Source organism: Entelurus aequoreus, linkage group LG22 (assembly GCF_033978785.1).
Source record: "Entelurus aequoreus isolate RoL-2023_Sb linkage group LG22, RoL_Eaeq_v1.1, whole genome shotgun sequence".
In the NCBI taxonomy this organism is placed as follows: Eukaryota; Metazoa; Chordata; class Actinopteri; order Syngnathiformes; family Syngnathidae; genus Entelurus; species Entelurus aequoreus.
Genome location: NC_084752.1, coordinates 39150930 through 39169300, shown reverse-complemented (window position 1 = coordinate 39169300; position 18371 = coordinate 39150930). Strand labels below are relative to the sequence as shown.

The 18371-nt window shown below is 35.7% G+C and overlaps 1 protein-coding gene across 4 annotated transcripts in view; it reads left to right on the top strand.

Moving 5' to 3' along the window:
• The first annotated feature begins 1371 nt into the window (after positions 1–1371).
• LOC133639669 (aprataxin-like) overlaps positions 1372–18371 on the top strand; it is an 80438-nt gene continuing 63438 nt past the window's right edge. For 3 of the 4 annotated variants that reach the window (XR_009823831.1, XM_062033174.1, XM_062033173.1), the window contains exons 1-5: positions 1372–1838; positions 4744–4790; positions 4887–5132; positions 7789–7848; positions 7932–8158. Coding sequence is in view for 3 of the 4 variants with exons in the window: in XM_062033174.1 (XP_061889158.1) it covers positions 1709–1838; positions 4744–4790; positions 4887–5132; positions 7789–7848; positions 7932–8158 (710 nt within the window). In the remaining variant the exon portion in view is untranslated. The remainder of the gene's footprint in view (positions 1839–4743; positions 4791–4886; positions 5133–7788; positions 7849–7931; positions 8159–18371) is intronic. The other variant, XM_062033175.1, reaches the window with a different exon arrangement.

The following is an 18371-nucleotide window of genomic DNA, read 5'->3' as shown; positions in this document are numbered from 1 at the left end:
ATATATATATATATATATATATATATATATATATATATATATATATATATGTACTTTAATCTTAATCTATATATATATATATATATATATATATATATATATATATATATATATATATATACACATATACATGTATGTATATATATATATATATGTATATATATATATATATATATAGATTACGATTAAAGTACATATATATATGTATATATATATATATATATATATATATATATATATATATATATATATATATATATATATATATATATATATATATATATATATATATATATATACACATAACAAAGTGCAAAGCCATAGGCTCACACAAGTTCAGTAAATAATTTAAATTTGGAACACAGCATTATAGTTTTCACATCTTTTTAGTTGTTAGAGGTAGAGAGTGTTTTAACGTAGAGTTCTAATTCTTTTTTAAAGACACAAAACACAGGTCGGGTATTGAGAAACTTACATTTATGAATATAAAACTTAGCCAATAGTATAATGAGGGTGCAAAGGTACAATTCCTTTTACATTTTTTTTCATAGTGTGAATCCAAATAGCACACCTATGTTGATTAGGTTTAACTTTTTATTTATTTTAATTTTTAAAAATTTTATAAACCTTTATTTAGGGGGGAATAATACATGTTAGCGAACTAGACAATCAGATGGACAGTGGCTATACAGTATTACACAAGTCTAAATTTAGTTTATCTTTCCAACCCAATTTTGTGTAGCCCACCATCGTGAAATATGTGGGACTTTTATCCAAAGCGACATACATAAAAAATACATATAAAACAATCACTGTAAACATGATCATTTAAGGGAAGAATGTAATACAACATTTCTATACAAAGTGTCAAGACAGAATAAACTCTCTGCTGCTGCAGCAACAGTGATACAGTCTATAAGATATATAGATATCTAATGTATTCATACATTGTTTATGTAGCATGTATATATAACCTAATCATAATGTTTCTTCAATTTAAAAATAACTGACCCTTCTCTGGGATTATATTCCCAGTTTTGATCTGGGACGTCTGGTCACTTATAGCATATAAGAATATTCTATTACTGTTGAGCAAACTATGAATAATAACACATGTGTCCTTTATCATAGCTACACGTATGAGAAAAAATCAGGTTAAAATCAGTGGTATTCACTGAGGTAAAATGAATTAAATGCGCTGACAGTTCATTGCTCCTGCCAAATGAATTGCACTGAGTGGAGCGGATCACCACTCCAAGATGGCGGCCCAGCGTCTCGTCAGCGCCAGTAGGCAGTAGCGCTCCATGCTGCGTACCCTTAGCACATGTCTATTTAGTCCCCAACATTCACGTCATCAACATGCGACTTAAGTACAATTGAGGAGTCGGCAACAAAGCAGCACGCTAAATAGTTTTGGGCTACATACAATGCTAAATAGTTTTGGGCTACATACAATGCTAAAATAGTTTTTGGCTACATACAATTCTAAATAGTTTTGGGCTACATACAATGCTAAAATAGTTTTGGGCTACATACAATGCTAAATAGTTTTGGGCTACATACAATGCTAAATAGTTTTGGGCTACATACAATGCTAAATAGTTTTGGGCTACATACAATGCTAAATAGTTTTGGGCTACATACGATGCTAAAATAGTTTTGGGCTACATACAATTCTAAATAGTTTTGGGCTACATACGATGATAACATGTCCGTTTGTTGGCTTGTCAGTCAGGAGGAAACGCACAAACCAATTATGTTGCCCCATCTTCAGCCAGTTGTCCTGGGTCGAGGGCCAGAAACCACCATTAAAGACAAGAAGTGCTCCAGGGAGCAAGGTAAATACATCCTCTTATTCATTGCTAAAACGTGACAAACATGGTTATGGTTTAAGTTGATCCCGAACACGCATGCAGTCCCATATGACACATCAACTTCTCCGAAAAGGAGTAGGAAGAAGCAAAGGGTATTTAATCCTGCCCCTTTTACAATTCATTGTCCATATTATCAATTTGGTTTGCAGCAGGAGTCATTAAAAGCAAGGTACAAACATAGCTCGGTTGGTAGAGTGGCCGTGCCAGCAACTTGAGGGTTCCAGGTTCGATTCCCGCTTCTGCCATCCTAGTCACTGCCCTTGTGTCTTTGGGCAAGATAACTTTACCCACCTGCTTCCAGTGCCACCCACACTGGTTTAAACGCAACTTAGATATTGGGTTTCACTATGTGAAGCGCTATGAGTTGCTAGAGAAAAGCGCTATATAAATATAATTCACTTCACTTCACTCACGGTCGCTGCTGGACTCTAGAAAGATGTTCCGCAGCCTCCGTAGCAGAACTTCCAGGTTCTATAACAGCTTCTTCCCTCAGGCCGTAAGACTCTTGAACGCATTAAAATAATCCCCTCAATTCCCCCCAAAAATGGATGAAGTGGCTGGAATATAAAAGTGTACAGCTCTGGTAATGAGTACATTCGCACCCACCTGCACAAATGTACTTCAAAATGTAACAATCAAAATAAATATGACTTTTTTTTTTACTAGGGCATGCATATATAATATGCATTGCTTTGACCATTTAAAATCAACGATAATAAAAAGGAAATGCTTGGAAATAGCATAAAAATGCCCCAAAAACTTGGAAAAACGCGATTCATAGCGTTACTTTTTGGTGTAACCATAATGAGCGTTCTGTTCAGGTATATTTCTTTTATATTTTGATAAATCATCATATTTATGTATTACTACATTTAAATAGGTATTGATCAAGCTTTAAGCTGTGTGTATTTGATTTCAGTTTGCTTTTGACATCTTATTTAGAATTGTAGTTGAAACTTTTACAACCTTGTGTTGCGCTCATGATGGCGTAACCAAACTACATTTCATTTAATGATCTTATTTTGAATATTTATTCCCTTTTTTACATTTAGTATATTTAAATATTCATTTATAAACATTGAATACATTTCAATTATCAATAAAATGCAATTGCCTTCATCTTATAGGGTAATGTTTAGTTACACCAAGTCATGTGCGTAACACTAAGCTTCATCACTTTGACTTGTAATATCTCTAATTCTGCTGGTGTTTTATGCTTTTTTCTTTTTGGAACATGTACTATACATATAATACAATAAAGTCCCATATAAAATTATGTTTCTGGCAATACTTTAATTTTGCCTTTGAAAGTAACACTCCAATGTCCATTAGTGGAGCTGTACACATAGACAATATAACATACATCCATAAACATGGATGCATATGCACAAGTGCAATATATTTATCTGTACAGTAATCTATTCATTTATATCTGCAACTTATTGCTCTTTTATCCTGCACTACAACCAGCTAATGCAACACAATTTTGTTCCTATCTGTACTGTAAATTTCAAATTTGAATGACAATAAAAAGGAAGTCTAAGTCTAAAAACAAGGTACAAATACATACAACATACAAACCATCGTGAAGGCATTGAGCTAAAAACTAAAAAAACATTTGTAATACAATAAAAACTAATCCTCACACGTCGCTTCCCACTAAAGTGAGTGTGCAGAGCAGCTAAGCTTGTTTAAGAAGCTATATATAATTCCCATACTGAGATGAATAATATCTCATTTTCTATAAGGTTTGAAACGTTGATCAAACTCTTCTTTGTGGTACTTGTGTAAACACTTTGTCTGAACAGCCTCTTAAAGTGGATCGTATTAGTACATCGTTTATTAAACCATTCCATCATTGAATTCCTTATACTGATATGCTCAAGGTCTTAAGTGTTGTACATGCTTACACATGTTTTAAATTACATTTTTCTCTTATTCCTTTTGTGTTGAGAATAATTGTAGTTAGAGATGTCCGATAATATCGGTCTGCCGATAATATCGGCCGATAAATGCGTTAAAATGTAATATCGGAAATTATCGGTATCGGTTTTTTTATTATCAGTATCGTTTTAAAAATTTTTTTTTATTATTATTAAATCCACATAAAAAACACAAGCTACACTTACAATTAGTGCACCAACCCAAAAAACCTCTCTCCCCCATTTACACTCATTCACTCAAAAGGGTTGTTTCTTTCTGTTATTAATATTCTGCTTCCTACATTATATATCAATATATATCAATACAGCCTGCAAGGGATACAGTCCGTAAGCACACATGATTGTGCGTGCTGCTGCTCCACTAATAATACTAACCTTTAACAGTTAATTTTACAAATTTTCATTAATTACTAGTTTCTATGTAACTGTTTTTATATTGTTTTACTTTCTTTTTTATTCAAGAAAATGTTTTTAATTTATTTATCTTGTTTTATTTGATTCATTTTTAAAAAAAGTACCTTATCTTCACCATACCTGGTTGTCCAAATTAGGCATAATAATGTGTTAATTCCACAACTGTATATATCGGTTGATATCGGTATCGGTAATTAAAGAGTTGGACAATATCGACATATCGGATATCGGCAAAAAGCCATTATCGGACATCCCTAAATGTAGTACATTCTTGTGCAGCAGGTTACAATTTGCAAACACACAAAACCATTGAATTTCAATATTTTGCATTTAATACATAAAGGGTTTGTATTTTCTCCATATCCAACATTATGTATTACTTTAAGTGGCTTGTTTTGCAACACGGTTAGTGAATGAAGCATACCATTATAGTTATTAGTTCCAAATGTACAATATGTCAATGAATTTCACGTCTGAAGTAATCATTTCAAATGTTGTCCCTTTGCAACCAGTCGAATTGAAAGCCGACTGCAACAAATGCCTTGTCAGTGTTAAGCAGGTAAGACGACGACAACGTACGGTCTGGGCAACGGCTGTTTTGCGTATCGCTAAATCAACTTATACGCATTTCTTTCTTCTCCTTGTTTTAACGAAGCTGGGCGTCAACCCCACCTGCATAGGCTCCCGGGTGTTGGGTCACGGGAAGGAGGTGAAAATGAAGGCCGGAGAGTTGCTTTACATTGTCAATGAGCTGTACCCCTACACCGTGCAGTTCAAGGAAGACGGTTCTGGAAGCCGCAAAAGACCCCTCGAGATGTCTACAGCGGACAAAGAAAGCCACAAAGAGGCTGCGAGTGTGAAGGCGGCCAAACACACGGAAGAATTACCCAGTGGGAGAAGTGTAAGAAACTATTATTATACTTAAAAGTGCCATATTTTACCAGTTATTTTTGCTAATTAGTTACAACCTAATCATTGTGGCAGGTTGAAGGGCGAATATGCCTAATTCATTCTGTATTAAGTATAGTAGCCTCAACTGCAGAGAGTAGCAGGTGTCTATTAAGGTATAATACTATTTTTTCCATAAAGGGGTCATATTATGATTTGCTTTCTACATTTAAAAGACTTCCTTGTGGTCTACAAAACATGTAATGGCGGTTGTTGGGTCAAAATCCATTGCTATTCTGTATAAAGTAAGACATGTCTGCATATGTTATATTTAGGGCTGCAACAACTAATCGATTAAATCGATTAAAATCGATTATAAAAATAGTTGCCGATTAATTTAGTAATCGATTCGTTGGATCTATGCTATGCGCATGCGCAGAGGCTTTTTTAAATTTTTTATTTTTTTAAATTTTTTTATATATATACACTACCGTTCAAAAGTTTGGGGTCACCCAAACAATTTAGTGGAATAGCCTTCATTTCTAAGAACAAGAATAGACTGTCGAGTTTCAGATGAAAGTTCTCTTTTTCTGGCCATTTTGAGCGTTTAATTGACCCCACAAATGTGATGCTCCAGAAACTCAATCTGCTCAAAGGAAGGTCCGTTTTGTAGCTTCTGTAACGAGCTAAAGTGTTTTCAGATGTGTGAACATGATTGCACAAGGGTTTTCTAATCATCAATTAGCCTTCTGAGCCAATGAGCAAACACATTGTACCATTAGAACACTGGAGTGATAGTTGCTGGAAATGGGCCTCTATACACCTATGTAGATATTGCACCAAAAAGCAGACATTTGCAGCTAGAATAGTCATTTACCACATTAGCAATGTATAGAGTGTATTTCTTTCAAGTTAAGACTAGTTTAAAGTTATCTTCATTGAAAAGTACAGTGCTTTTCCTTCAAAAATAAGCACATTTCATGTGACCCCAAACTTTTGAACGGTAGTGTATTTATATATATATATTTTTAATAGAGCTTTATTTATAAACTGCAACATTTACAAACAGCTGAGAAACAATAATCAAAATAAGTATAGTGCCAGTATGCTGTTTTTTTTCCAATAAAATCCTGGAAAGGATAGAAATGTTGTTGGTCTCTTTTATCCGATTATTAATCGATTAATTGAAGTAATAATCAACAGATTAATCGATTATCAAATTAATCGTTAGTTGCAGCCCCAGTTATATTATTTTTTATTTTTCCATATTTAACATGTTGTACACAAAGCGTGCTACTCTGAACATACCAATGCATTATTTATAAGTTGTAATGTGTTCAAATGTTCAGATATTGTGTTTTTAAAAGCAATGGAAATGATGTTTGGAGTAAAGAACAACAGCCTTCCAGCTTGTATTCTTAGCTTATTTATAGAGATGTCCGATAATATCGGTCTGCCGATATTATCGGCCGATAAATGCGTTAAAATGTAATATCGGAAATTATCGGTATCGTTTTTTTTATTATCAGTATCGTTTTTTAAATTGTATTTATTTATTTATTTTTTTTATTAAATCCACATAAAAAACACAAGATACACTTACAATTAGTGCACCAAGCCAAAAAACCTCCCTCCCCCATTCACACTCATTCACACAAAAGGGTTGTTTCTTTCTGTTATTAATATTCTGCTTCCTACATGATATATCAATATATATCAATACAGTCTGCAAGGGATACAGTCCGTAAGCACACATGATTGTGCGTGCTGCTGCTCCACTAATAGTACTAACCTTTAACAGTTAATTTTACTAATTTTCATTAACTACTAGTTTCTATGTAACTGTTTTTATATTGTTTTATTTTCTTTTTTATTCAAGAAAATGTTTTTAATTTATTTATCTTATTTTATTTGATTCATTTTTTTTAAAAAGTACCTTATCTTCACCATACCTGGTTGTCCAAATTAGGCATAATAATGTGTTCATTCCACGACTGTATATATCGGTTGATATCGGTATCGGTTGATATCGGTATTGGTAATTAAAGAGTTGGACAATATCGGCGTATCGGTTATCGGCAAAAAGCCATTATCGGACATCCCTAGTTATTTACATTAAGAGGAGAAAACTATCATTTACGGGGGATATTGATTTTTGAAATAGGTAAAGTAAGAAGGAATATAAAATACAAATGTATTTCAGTTTTAGGAGTTAAATGGTGGAACAAGCTCAGTGATGTAGTTCTTTGTTAAGGTTGAAGAAAACCTTGAAAGATGAAATAATTGAAAACGATGAAATATAGCAACAATTACTTTCATCCCATTGATTTTTTTTAACGATGTTCAAGGTAATCTAATTTTCAGTGAAGGTATAGGATAGGCAAATATAAGCTTCAGCCTATTCCTTTTTCGGTCATTCTTTTTCTTTTCTTTTCGTGTGTAAATGTGTATGATTGTTAAATATGTCTCATCTGTACTGTTAAACTGCTCACACAAAATGGTTGATTATATGACCCAAATGAACTTATTTCATTCATTCAAAAATGTTGCACAGATCATTTTTTACAGACCGTTTTCAAGCTGCTTTCTGACAGTCTTTTCAGGATGCGCCATTTTGCTGGCGGTCTTATTTACGTGCCTCAGACATAAAAGAAGTACATCTGTTGCAGGAAAGTGTTGGCCATTGGAGCCAAGGCCTGAAGGCGTCGATGCAGGACCCCGACATGCAGGTGCTTTTTCGCTCTGGAATGTATCAATTTGATGACTCCGTTGATAGCGAGATGACGTCATCACCTCTGAATTGTTCGTGTAGGTGTATAAGGACGACCAGGTGGTGGTCATCAAAGACAAATACCCCAAGGCGCGTTACCATTGGCTGGTCCTGCCGTGGGTGTCCATTGCGAGCCTGAAGGCCCTGCGCAAGGAGCACTGCGGCCTGCTGCGCCACATGCACGGCGTGGCTGAGCAGATGGTGCAACAGTGCCCACAGGCCAGGTCCTTAGACTTCCGCAGTGGCTACCACGCCATTCCCAGCATGAGGTAAGCTCAGGAGGTGTGGGGGAGAAAAAAAAATAGATTTTCAGAATAATTGCCATTCTTATTTCCAACGATTATTGAAAAAAAGGCATTTTTTTAAAACATTTTTTTACAATCTGTCCTGTCCAGCCACTCAGGACAATCATATTGTTGATGTAGCTCAGGGGTGCCCATTACCTCGATGGCGAGCTACCAGTCAATGGCGGAGGGTGTCAGGCATTTTCATTTGACCATGAATTGATCAACGTGGACCCCGACTTAAACAAGTTGAAAAACTTATTGGGGTGTTACCATTTAGTGGTCAATTGTATGGAATATATACTGTACTGTGCTACTAATAAAAGTTTCAATCAATCATTAAAAAATAGACCTAAAAATGATGGATCATCAATCTTCACCAAGACGTGACTTTGGTCACTTGATTGACATTGACGGCACACGAGGGTCTTGTGAGATGACGCTGGCTGCTGCCAGATCATTATTAAGAAAAAACGACCGACAGGAAGGCCAGAAACGCTTTTTATTTCAACCGTACCTCCTGTCAAAAGCCTAAAGACTAGGTTAGGTTAGGTTAGGTTAAATTAGGTTAGGTTGCTAGATCATTATTAAGAAAAAAGACCGACAGGAAGGCGAGAAACACTTTTTATTTCAACCATACCTCACGTCAAAAGCCTAAAGACTAGGTTAGGTTAGGTTAGATTAGGTTGCTAGATCATTATTTAAAAAAAAAATGATGACAGGAAGGGGAGAAACGCTTTTTACTTCAACCATACCTCACGTCAAAAGCCTAAAGACTAGGTTAGGTTAGATTAGGCTAGGTTAGGTTAGGTTAGGTTGCTATATCATTATTTAAAAATAAAAGACCGACAGGAAGGCGAGAAACGCTTTTTATTTCGACCGTAGCTCCCGTCAAAAGCCTAAAGACTAGGTTAGGTTAGGTTAGATTAGGCTAGGTTAGATTAGGTTAGGTTAGGCTGCTAGATCATTATTTAAAAAAAAAAAGACAGACAGGAAGGCGAGAAACGCTTTTTATTTCAACCGTACCTGCCGTCAAAAGCCTAAAGACTAGGTTAGGTTAGGCTGCTAGATCATTATTAAAAAAAATGACCGGCAGGAAGGCGAGAAACGCTTTTTATTTCAACCATACCTCCTGCCAAAAGCCTAAAGACTAGGTTAGGTTATGTTAGGTTGGATTAGGTTAGGCTGCTAGATCATTATTTTAAAAAAAGGACCGACAGGAAGGCGAGAAACGCTTTTTATTTCAACCATACCTCCCGTCAAAACTCTAAAGACTGACCGCACAGTTCCTGTCTTCACAATAAAAGCCCTTCTTCATCCTGCCTGCGCTAACAGAATAAGGGTTTGCCGCCAATGTATTTCTTGTAAAGTGCATAAAAAGGAGTATGGAAGCTGGACAAACAAAAAGCAAGCACTTTCATGTGGTATTGGACAGAAAGGAGGACTTCATTGTAAAATGTGGAGGTTATCATCACTACTGTCTGATTCCAATCAATGCAAGTCATCACAATCATACCAACTTATATTCTTGTCTTCATGAAAGAAAGGAATGTTAAACATGCTTGTATTATCATGAACAACCTTTAACTTATTCACCTCTCTTTCATAAATCCATCAATATAAATGATATATATGAATGAGGTAGATGCCCTCCACTTGGTACATTGAAAAGTAGCTGGCCTGCAGTAAAAGTGTGGCCACCCCTGATGTAGATGATCTACTTTTATACCCATTTTTATTCACTGGCTTTTAACCCAGCATGAGACTTTAAACTGTTTAACTGTTTGTAACTTTTTAACTGCTTTTTATCTAACAAATTGTTCTTAGGATAATTTGTATTTGCTTTTTCAATGTAAATATCGTATTTTTTGGCTCCGGAGTATAAGTCGCACCGGCCGAAAATGCATAATAAAGAAGGGAAAAAACATATATAAGTCGCACTGGAGTATAAGTCACATTTTTGGGGGAAATGTATTTGCTAAAAGCCAACAGCAAGAATAGACATTTGAAAGGCAATTTCAAATGTCTAAAGAATAGGGACCCTTACAAAAAATGCAAAAAAACGGACTTGCTTTAGCAGCACAATTCTGGTGCTGTAGTTGTAGGAGATGTCTCAAAACGTCATCAGGAGTCCTGACAAAACCCGTAAATGTAAGAAAATGGAAGAAAATGCATATTTTACGAAAAAAAAATTTGCTAAAAAGTCGTAATGGGGGACCCTTACAAACAATTTAAAAAAAACGGACTTGCTTCAGCAGCACAATTCTGGTGCTGTAGTTGTAGGAGATGTCTCAAAACGTCATCAGGAGTCCCGACAAAACCCGTAAATGGAAGAAAATGGAAGAAAATGCATATTTTAAGAAAACATTTTTTTGTAAAAAAGTCGTAAGGGGGGACCCTTACAAAAAATTCAAAAAAATTGATTCGTTTCAGCAGCACAATTTTGGTGCTGTTGTTGTAGGAGATGTCTCAAAACGTCATCAGGAGTCCCGACAAAACCCGTAAATGTAAGAAAATGGAAGAAAATGCATATTTTACGAAAACATTTTTTGCAAAAAAGTCGTAAGGGGGGACCCTTACAAAAAATTCAAAAAAACGGACTTGCTTCAGCAGCACAATTCTGGTGCTGTAGTTGTAGGAGATGTCTCAAAACGTCATCAGGAGTCCTGACAAAACCCGTAAATGTAAGAAAATGGAAGAAAATGCATATTTTACGAAAACAATTTTTGCAAAAAAGTCGTAATGGGGGACCCTTACAAAAAATAAAAAAAAAACGGACTTGCTTCAGCAGCACAATTCTGGTGCTGTAGTTGTAGGAGATGTCTCAAAACGTCATCAGGAGTCCCGACAAAACCCGTAAATGGAAGAAAATGGAAGAAAATGCACATTTTAAGAAAACATTTTTTTGTAAAAAAGTCGTAAGGGGGGGGACCCTTACAAAAAATTCAAAAAAATGGATTTGTTTCAGCAGCACAATTTTGGTGCTGTAGTTGTAGGAGATGCCTTAAAACGTCATCAGGAGTCCCGACAAAACCTAAAAATGGCAGAAAATGCTTTTTTTGTGAAAACTTTTTTTCACAAAAAATTTTTCAAAAAACAGACTTGCTTCAGCAGCACAATTCTGGTGCTGTAGTTGTAGGAGATGTCTCAAAACGTCATCAGGAGTCCCGACAAAACCCGTAAATGTAAGAAAATGGAAGAAAATGCATATTTTACGAAAAAAAATGTTTGCAAAAAAGTCGTAAGGGGGGACCCTTACAAAAAATTCAAAAAAACGGACTTGCTTTAGCAGCACAATTCTGGTGCTGTAGTTGTAGGAGATGTCTCAAAATGTCATCAGGAGTCCCGACAAAACCCGTAAATGTAAGAAAATGGAAGAAAATGCATATTTTACGAAAAACATTTTTTGCAAAAAAGTCGTAAGGGGGGACCCTTACAAAAAATTCAAAAAAACGGACTTGCTTCAGCAGCACAATTCTGGTGCTGTTGTTGTAGGAGATGTCTCAAAACGTCATCAGGAGTCCCGACAAAACCCGTAAATGTAAGAAAATGGAAGAAAATGCATATTTTACGAAAAAACATTTTTGCAAAAAATTCGTGAGGGGTGACCCTTACAAAAAATTCAAAAAAACGGATTCGCTTCAGCAGCACAATTCTGGTGCTGTTGTTGTAGGAGATGTCTCAAAACGTCATCAGGAGTCCGGACAAAACCCGTAAATGTAAGAAAATGGAAGAAAATGCATATTTTAAGAAAACATTTTTTTGCAAAAAAGTCGTAAGGGGGGACCCTTACAAAAAATTCAAAAAAACGGACTTGCTTTAGCAGCACAATTCTGGTGCTGTAGTTGTAGGAGATGTCTCAAAACGTCATCAGGAGTCCCGACAAAATCCGTAAATGTAAGAAAATGTAAGAAAATACATATTTTACGAAAAAAAATGTTTGCAAAAAAGTCGTAAGGGGGGACCCTTACAAAAAATTCAAAAAAACGGACTCGCTTCAACAGCACAATTCTGGTGCTGTTGTTGTAGGAGATGTCTCAAAACGTCATCAGGAGTCCCGACAAAACCCGTAAATGTAAGAAAATGGAAGAAAATGCATATTTTAAGAAAACATTTTTTTTGCAAAAAAAGTCGTAAGGGGGGACCCTTACAAAAAATTCAAAAAAATGGATTTGTTTCAGCAGCACAATTTTGGTGCTGTAGTTGTAGGAGATGTCTCAAAACGTCATCAGGAGTCCCGACAAAACCTAAAAATGGCAGAAAATGCTTTTTTTGGGAAAACTTTTTTTCACAAAAAATTTTTCAAAAACCAGACTTGCTTCAGCAGCACAATTCTGGTGCTGTAGTTGTAGGAGATGTCTCAAAACGTCATCAGGAGTCCCGACAAAACCCGTAAATGTAAGAAAATGGAAGAAAATGCATATTTTACGAAAAAAAAAATTTGCAAAAAAGTCGTAAGGGGGGGGGACCCTTACAAAAAATTCAAAAAAACGGATTCGCTTCAGCAGCACAATTTTGGTGCTGTAGTTGTAGGAGATGTCTCAAAACGTCATCAGGAGTCCCGACAAAACCCGTAAATGTAAGAAAATGCATATTTTACGAAAAAAATTTTTTTGCAAAAAAGTCGTAAGGGGGGACCCTTACAAAAAATTCAAAACAACGGACTTGCTTCAGCAGCACAATTCTGGTGCTGTTGTTGTAGGAGATGTCTCAAAACGTCATCAGGAGTCCCGACAAAACCTAAAAATGGCAGAAAATGCTTTTTTTGGGAAAACTTTTTTTCACAAAAAAAAATTCAAAAAACAGACTTGCTTCAGCAGCACAATTCTGGTGCTGTAGTTGTAAGAGATGTCTCAAAACGTCATCAGGAGTCCCGACAAAACCCGTAAATGTAAGAAAATGTAAGAAAATGCATATTTTAAGAAAAAATTTTTTGTAAAAAAGTCGTAAGGGGGGACCCTTACAAAAAATTCAAAAAAATGGATTTGTTTCAGCAGCACAATTTTGGTGCTGTAGTTGTAGGAGATGCCTTAAAACGTCATCAGGAGTCCCGACAAAACCCGTAAATGTAAGAAAATAGGAGAAAATGCATATTTTACGAAAAAAAAATTTTGCAAAAAAGTCGTAAGGGGGGACCCTTACAAAAAATTCAAAAAAACGGATTTGTTTCAGCAGCACAATTTTGGTGCTGTAGTTGTAGGAAATGCCTTAAAACGTCATCAGGAGTCCCGACAAAACCTAAAAATGGCAGAAAATGCTTTTTTTTGGGAATACTTTTTTTCACAAAAAAAATTTCAAAAAACAGACTTGCTTCAGCAGCACAATTCTGGTGCTGTAGTTGTAGGAGATGTCTCAAAACGTCATCAGGAGTCCCGACAAAACCCGTAAATGTAAGAAAATGGAAGAAAATGCATATTTTACGAAAAAAAATGTTTGCAAAAAAGTCGTAAGGGGGGACCCTTACAAAAAATTCAAAAAAACGGACTTGCTTTAGCAGCACAATTCTGGTGCTGTAGTTGTAGGAGATGTCTCAAAACGTCATCAGGAGTCCCGACAAAACCCGTAAATGTAAGAAAATGGAAGAAAATGCATATTTTAAGAAAACATTTTTTTGTAAAAAAGTCGTAAGGGGGGACCCTTACAAAAAATTCAAAAAAATGGATTTGTTTCAGCAGCACAATTTTGGTGATGTAGTTGTAGGAGATGCCTTAAAACGTCACCAGGAGTCCCGACAAAACCCGTAAATGTAAGAAAATAGGACAAAATGCATATTTTACGAAAAAAAATTTTTGCAAAAAAGTCGTAAGGGGGGACCCTTACAAAAAATTCAAAAAAACGGATTCGCTTCAGCAGCACAATTTTGGTGCTGTAGTTGTAGGAGATGTCTCAAAACGTCATCAGGAGTCCCGACAAAACCTAAAAATGGCAGAAAAGGCTTTTTTTGGGAAAACTTTTTTTCACAATTTTTTTTTCAAAAAACAGACTTTCCTCAGCAGCACAATTCTGGTGCTGTAGTTGTAGGAGATGTCTCAAAACGTCATCAGGAGTCCCGACAAAAGCCGTAAATGTAAGAAAATGTAAGAAAATGCATATTTTACGAAAAAAAATTTTTGCAAAAAAGTCGTAAGGGGGGACCCTTACAAAAAATTCAAAAAAACGGACTTGCTTCAGCAGCACAATTCTGGTGCTGTTGTTGTAGGAGTTGTCTCAAAACGTCATCAGGAGTCCCGACAAAACCCGTAAATGTAAGAACATGGAAGAAAATGCATATTTTAAGAAAACATTTTTTGCAAAAAAGTCGTAAGGGGGGACCCTTACAAAAAATTCAAAAAAATGGATTTGTTTCAGCAGCACAATTTTGGTGCTGTAGTTGTAGGAGATGCCTTAAAACGTCATCAGGAGTCCCGACAAAACCTAAAAATGGCAGAAAATGCTTTTTTTGGGAAAACTTTTTTTCACAAAAATGTTTTCAAAAAACAGACTTGCTTCAGCAGCACAATTCTGGTGCTGTAGTTGTAGGAGATGTCTCAAAACGTCATCAGGAGTCCCGACTAAACCCGTAAATGGAAGAAAATGGAAGAAAATGCATATTTTACGAAAAAAAATTTTTGCAAAAAAGTCGTAAGGGGGGACCCTTACAAAAAATTCAAAAAAATGGATTTGTTTCAGCAGCACAATTTTGGTGCTGTAGTTGTAGGAGATGTCTCAAAACGTCATCAGGAGTCCCGACAAAACCTAAAAATGGCAGAAAAGGCTTTTTTTGGGAAAACTTTTTTTCACAATTTTTTTTTCAAAAAACAGACTTTCCTCAGCAGCACAATTCTGGTGCTGTAGTTGTAGGAGATGTCTCAAAACGTCATCAGGAGTCCCGACAAAAGCCGTAAATGTAAGAAAATGTAAGAAAATGCATATTTTACGAAAAAAAAATTTAGCAAAAAAGTCGTAAGGGGGGACCCTTACAAAAAATTCAAAAAAACTGACTTGCTTTAGCAGCACAATTCTGGTGCTGTAGTTGTAGGAGATGTCTCAAAACGTCATCAGGAGTCCCGACAAAACCCGTAAATGGAAGAAAATGGAAGAAAATGCATATTTTACGAAAAAAAATTTTTGCAAAAAAGTCGTAAGGGGGGACCCTTACAAAAAATTCAAAAAAACTGACTTGCTTTAGCAGCACAATTCTGGTGCTGTAGTTGTAGGAGATGCCTTAAAACGTCATCAGGAGTCCCGACAAAACCCGTAAATGTAAGAAAATAGGAGAAAATGCATATTTTACGAAAAAAATTTTTTGCAAAAAAGTCGTAAGGGGGGACCCTTACAAAAAATTCAAAAAAACGGATTTGTTTCAGCAGCACAATTTTGGTGCTGTAGTTGTAGGAAATGCCTTAAAACGTCATCAGGAGTCCCGACAAAACCTAAAAATGGCAGAAAATGCTTTTTTTTGGGAATACTTTTTTTCACAAAAAAAATTTCAAAAAACAGACTTGCTTCAGCAGCACAATTCTGGTGCTGTAGTTGTAGGAGATGTCTCAAAACGTCATCAGGAGTCCCGACAAAACCCGTAAATGTAAGAAAATGGAAGAAAATGCATATTTTACGAAAAAAAATGTTTGCAAAAAAGTCGTAAGGGGGGACCCTTACAAAAAATTCAAAAAAACGGACTTGCTTTAGCAGCACAATTCTGGTGCTGTAGTTGTAGGAGATGTCTCAAAACGTCATCAGGAGTCCCGACAAAACCCGTAAATGTAAGAAAATGGAAGAAAATGCATATTTTAAGAAAACATTTTTTTGTAAAAAAGTCGTAAGGGGGGACCCTTACAAAAAATTCAAAAAAATGGATTTGTTTCAGCAGCACAATTTTGGTGATGTAGTTGTAGGAGATGCCTTAAAACGTCACCAGGAGTCCCGACAAAACCCGTAAATGTAAGAAAATAGGACAAAATGCATATTTTACGAAAAAATTTTTTTGCAAAAAAGTCGTAAGGGGGGACCCTTACAAAAAATTCAAAAAAACGGATTCGCTTCAGCAGCACAATTTTGGTGCTGTAGTTGTAGGAGATGTCTCAAAACGTCATCAGGAGTCCCGACAAAACCTAAAAATGGCAGAAAAGGCTTTTTTTGGGAAAACTTTTTTTCACAATTTTTTTTTCAAAAAACAGACTTTCCTCAGCAGCACAATTCTGGTGCTGTAGTTGTAGGAGATGTCTCAAAACGTCATCAGGAGTCCCGACAAAAGCCGTAAATGTAAGAAAATGTAAGAAAATGCATATTTTACGAAAAAAAATTTTTGCAAAAAAGTCGTAAGGGGGGACCCTTACAAAAAATTCAAAAAAACGGACTTGCTTCAGCAGCACAATTCTGGTGCTGTTGTTGTAGGAGTTGTCTCAAAACGTCATCAGGAGTCCCGACAAAACCCGTAAATGTAAGAACATGGAAGAAAATGCATATTTTAAGAAAACATTTTTTGCAAAAAAGTCGTAAGGGGGGACCCTTACAAAAAATTCAAAAAAATGGATTTGTTTCAGCAGCACAATTTTGGTGCTGTAGTTGTAGGAGATGTCTCAAAACGTCATCAGGAGTCCCGACTAAACCCGTAAATGGAAGAAAATGGAAGAAAATGCATATTTTACGAAAAAAAATTTTTGTAAAAAAGTCGTAAGGGGGGACCCTTACAAAAAATTCAAAAAAATGGATTTGTTTCAGCAGCACAATTTTGGTGCTGTAGTTGTAGGAGATGTCTCAAAACGTCATCAGGAGTCCCGACAAAACCTAAAAATGGCAGAAAAGGCTTTTTTTGGGAAAACTTTTTTTCACAAATTTTTTTTCAAAAAACAGACTTTCCTCAGCAGCACAATTCTGGTGCTGTAGTTGTAGGAGATGTCTCAAAACGTCATCAGGAGTCCCGACAAAAGCCGTAAATGTAAGAAAATGTAAGAAAATGCATATTTTACGAAAAAAAAATTTTGCAAAAAAGTCGTAAGGGGGGACCCTTACAAAAAATTCAAAAAAACTGACTTGCTTTAGCAGCACAATTCTGGTGCTGTAGTTGTAGGAGATGTCTCAAAACGTCATCAGGAGTCCCGACAAAACCCGTAAATGGAAGAAAATGGAAGAAAATGCATATTTTACGAAAAAAAATTTTTGCAAAAAAGTCGTAAGGGGGGACCCTTACAAAAAATTCAAAAAAACTGACTTGCTTTAGCAGCACAATTCTGGTGCTGTAGTTGTAGGAGATGTCTCAAAATGTCATCAGGAGTCCCGACAAAACCCGTAAATGGAAGAAAATGGAAGAAAATGCATATTTTACGAAAAAAAAATTTTGCAAAAAAGTCGTAAGGGGGGACCCTTACAAAAAATTCAAAAAAACGGACTTGCTTCAGCAGCACAATTCTGGTGCTGTTGTTGTAGGAGATGTCTCAAAACGTCATCAGGAGTCCCGACAAAACCCGTAAATGTAAGAAAATGGAAGAAAATGCATATTTTAAGAAAACATTTTTTTGTAAAAAAGTCGTAAGGGGGGACCCTTACAAAAAATTCAAAAAAACGGATTTGTTTCAGCAGCACAATTTTGGTGCTGTAGTTGTAGGAGATGCCTTAAAACGTCATCAGGAGTCCCGACAAAACCCGTAAATGTAAGAAAATAGGAGAAAATGCATATTTTACTAAAAAAATTTTTTGCAAAAAAGTCGTAAGGGGGGACCCTTACAAAAAATTCAAAAAAATGGATTCGCTTCAGCAGCACAATTTTGATGCTGTAGTTGTAGGAGATGTCTCAAAACGTCATCAGGAGTCCCGACAAAACCCGTAAATGTAAGAAAATGGAAGAAAATGCATATTTTAAGAAAACATTTTTTTGCAAAAAAGTCGTAAGGGGGGACCCTTACAAAAAATTCAAAAAAATGGATTTGTTTCAGCAGCACAATTTTGGTGCTGTAGTTGTAGGAGATGCCTTAAAACGTCATCAGGAGTCCAGACAAAACCCGTAAATGTAATAAAATAGGAGAAAATGCATATTTTACGAAAAATTTTTTTTGCAAAAAAGTCGTAAGGGGGGACCCTTACAAAAAATTCAAAAAAACGGATTTGTTTCAGCAGCACAGTTTTGGTGCTGTAGTTGTAGGAGATGCCTTAAAACGTCATCAGGAGTCCCGACAAAACCCGTAAATGTAAGAAAATAGGAGAAAATGCATATTTTACGAAA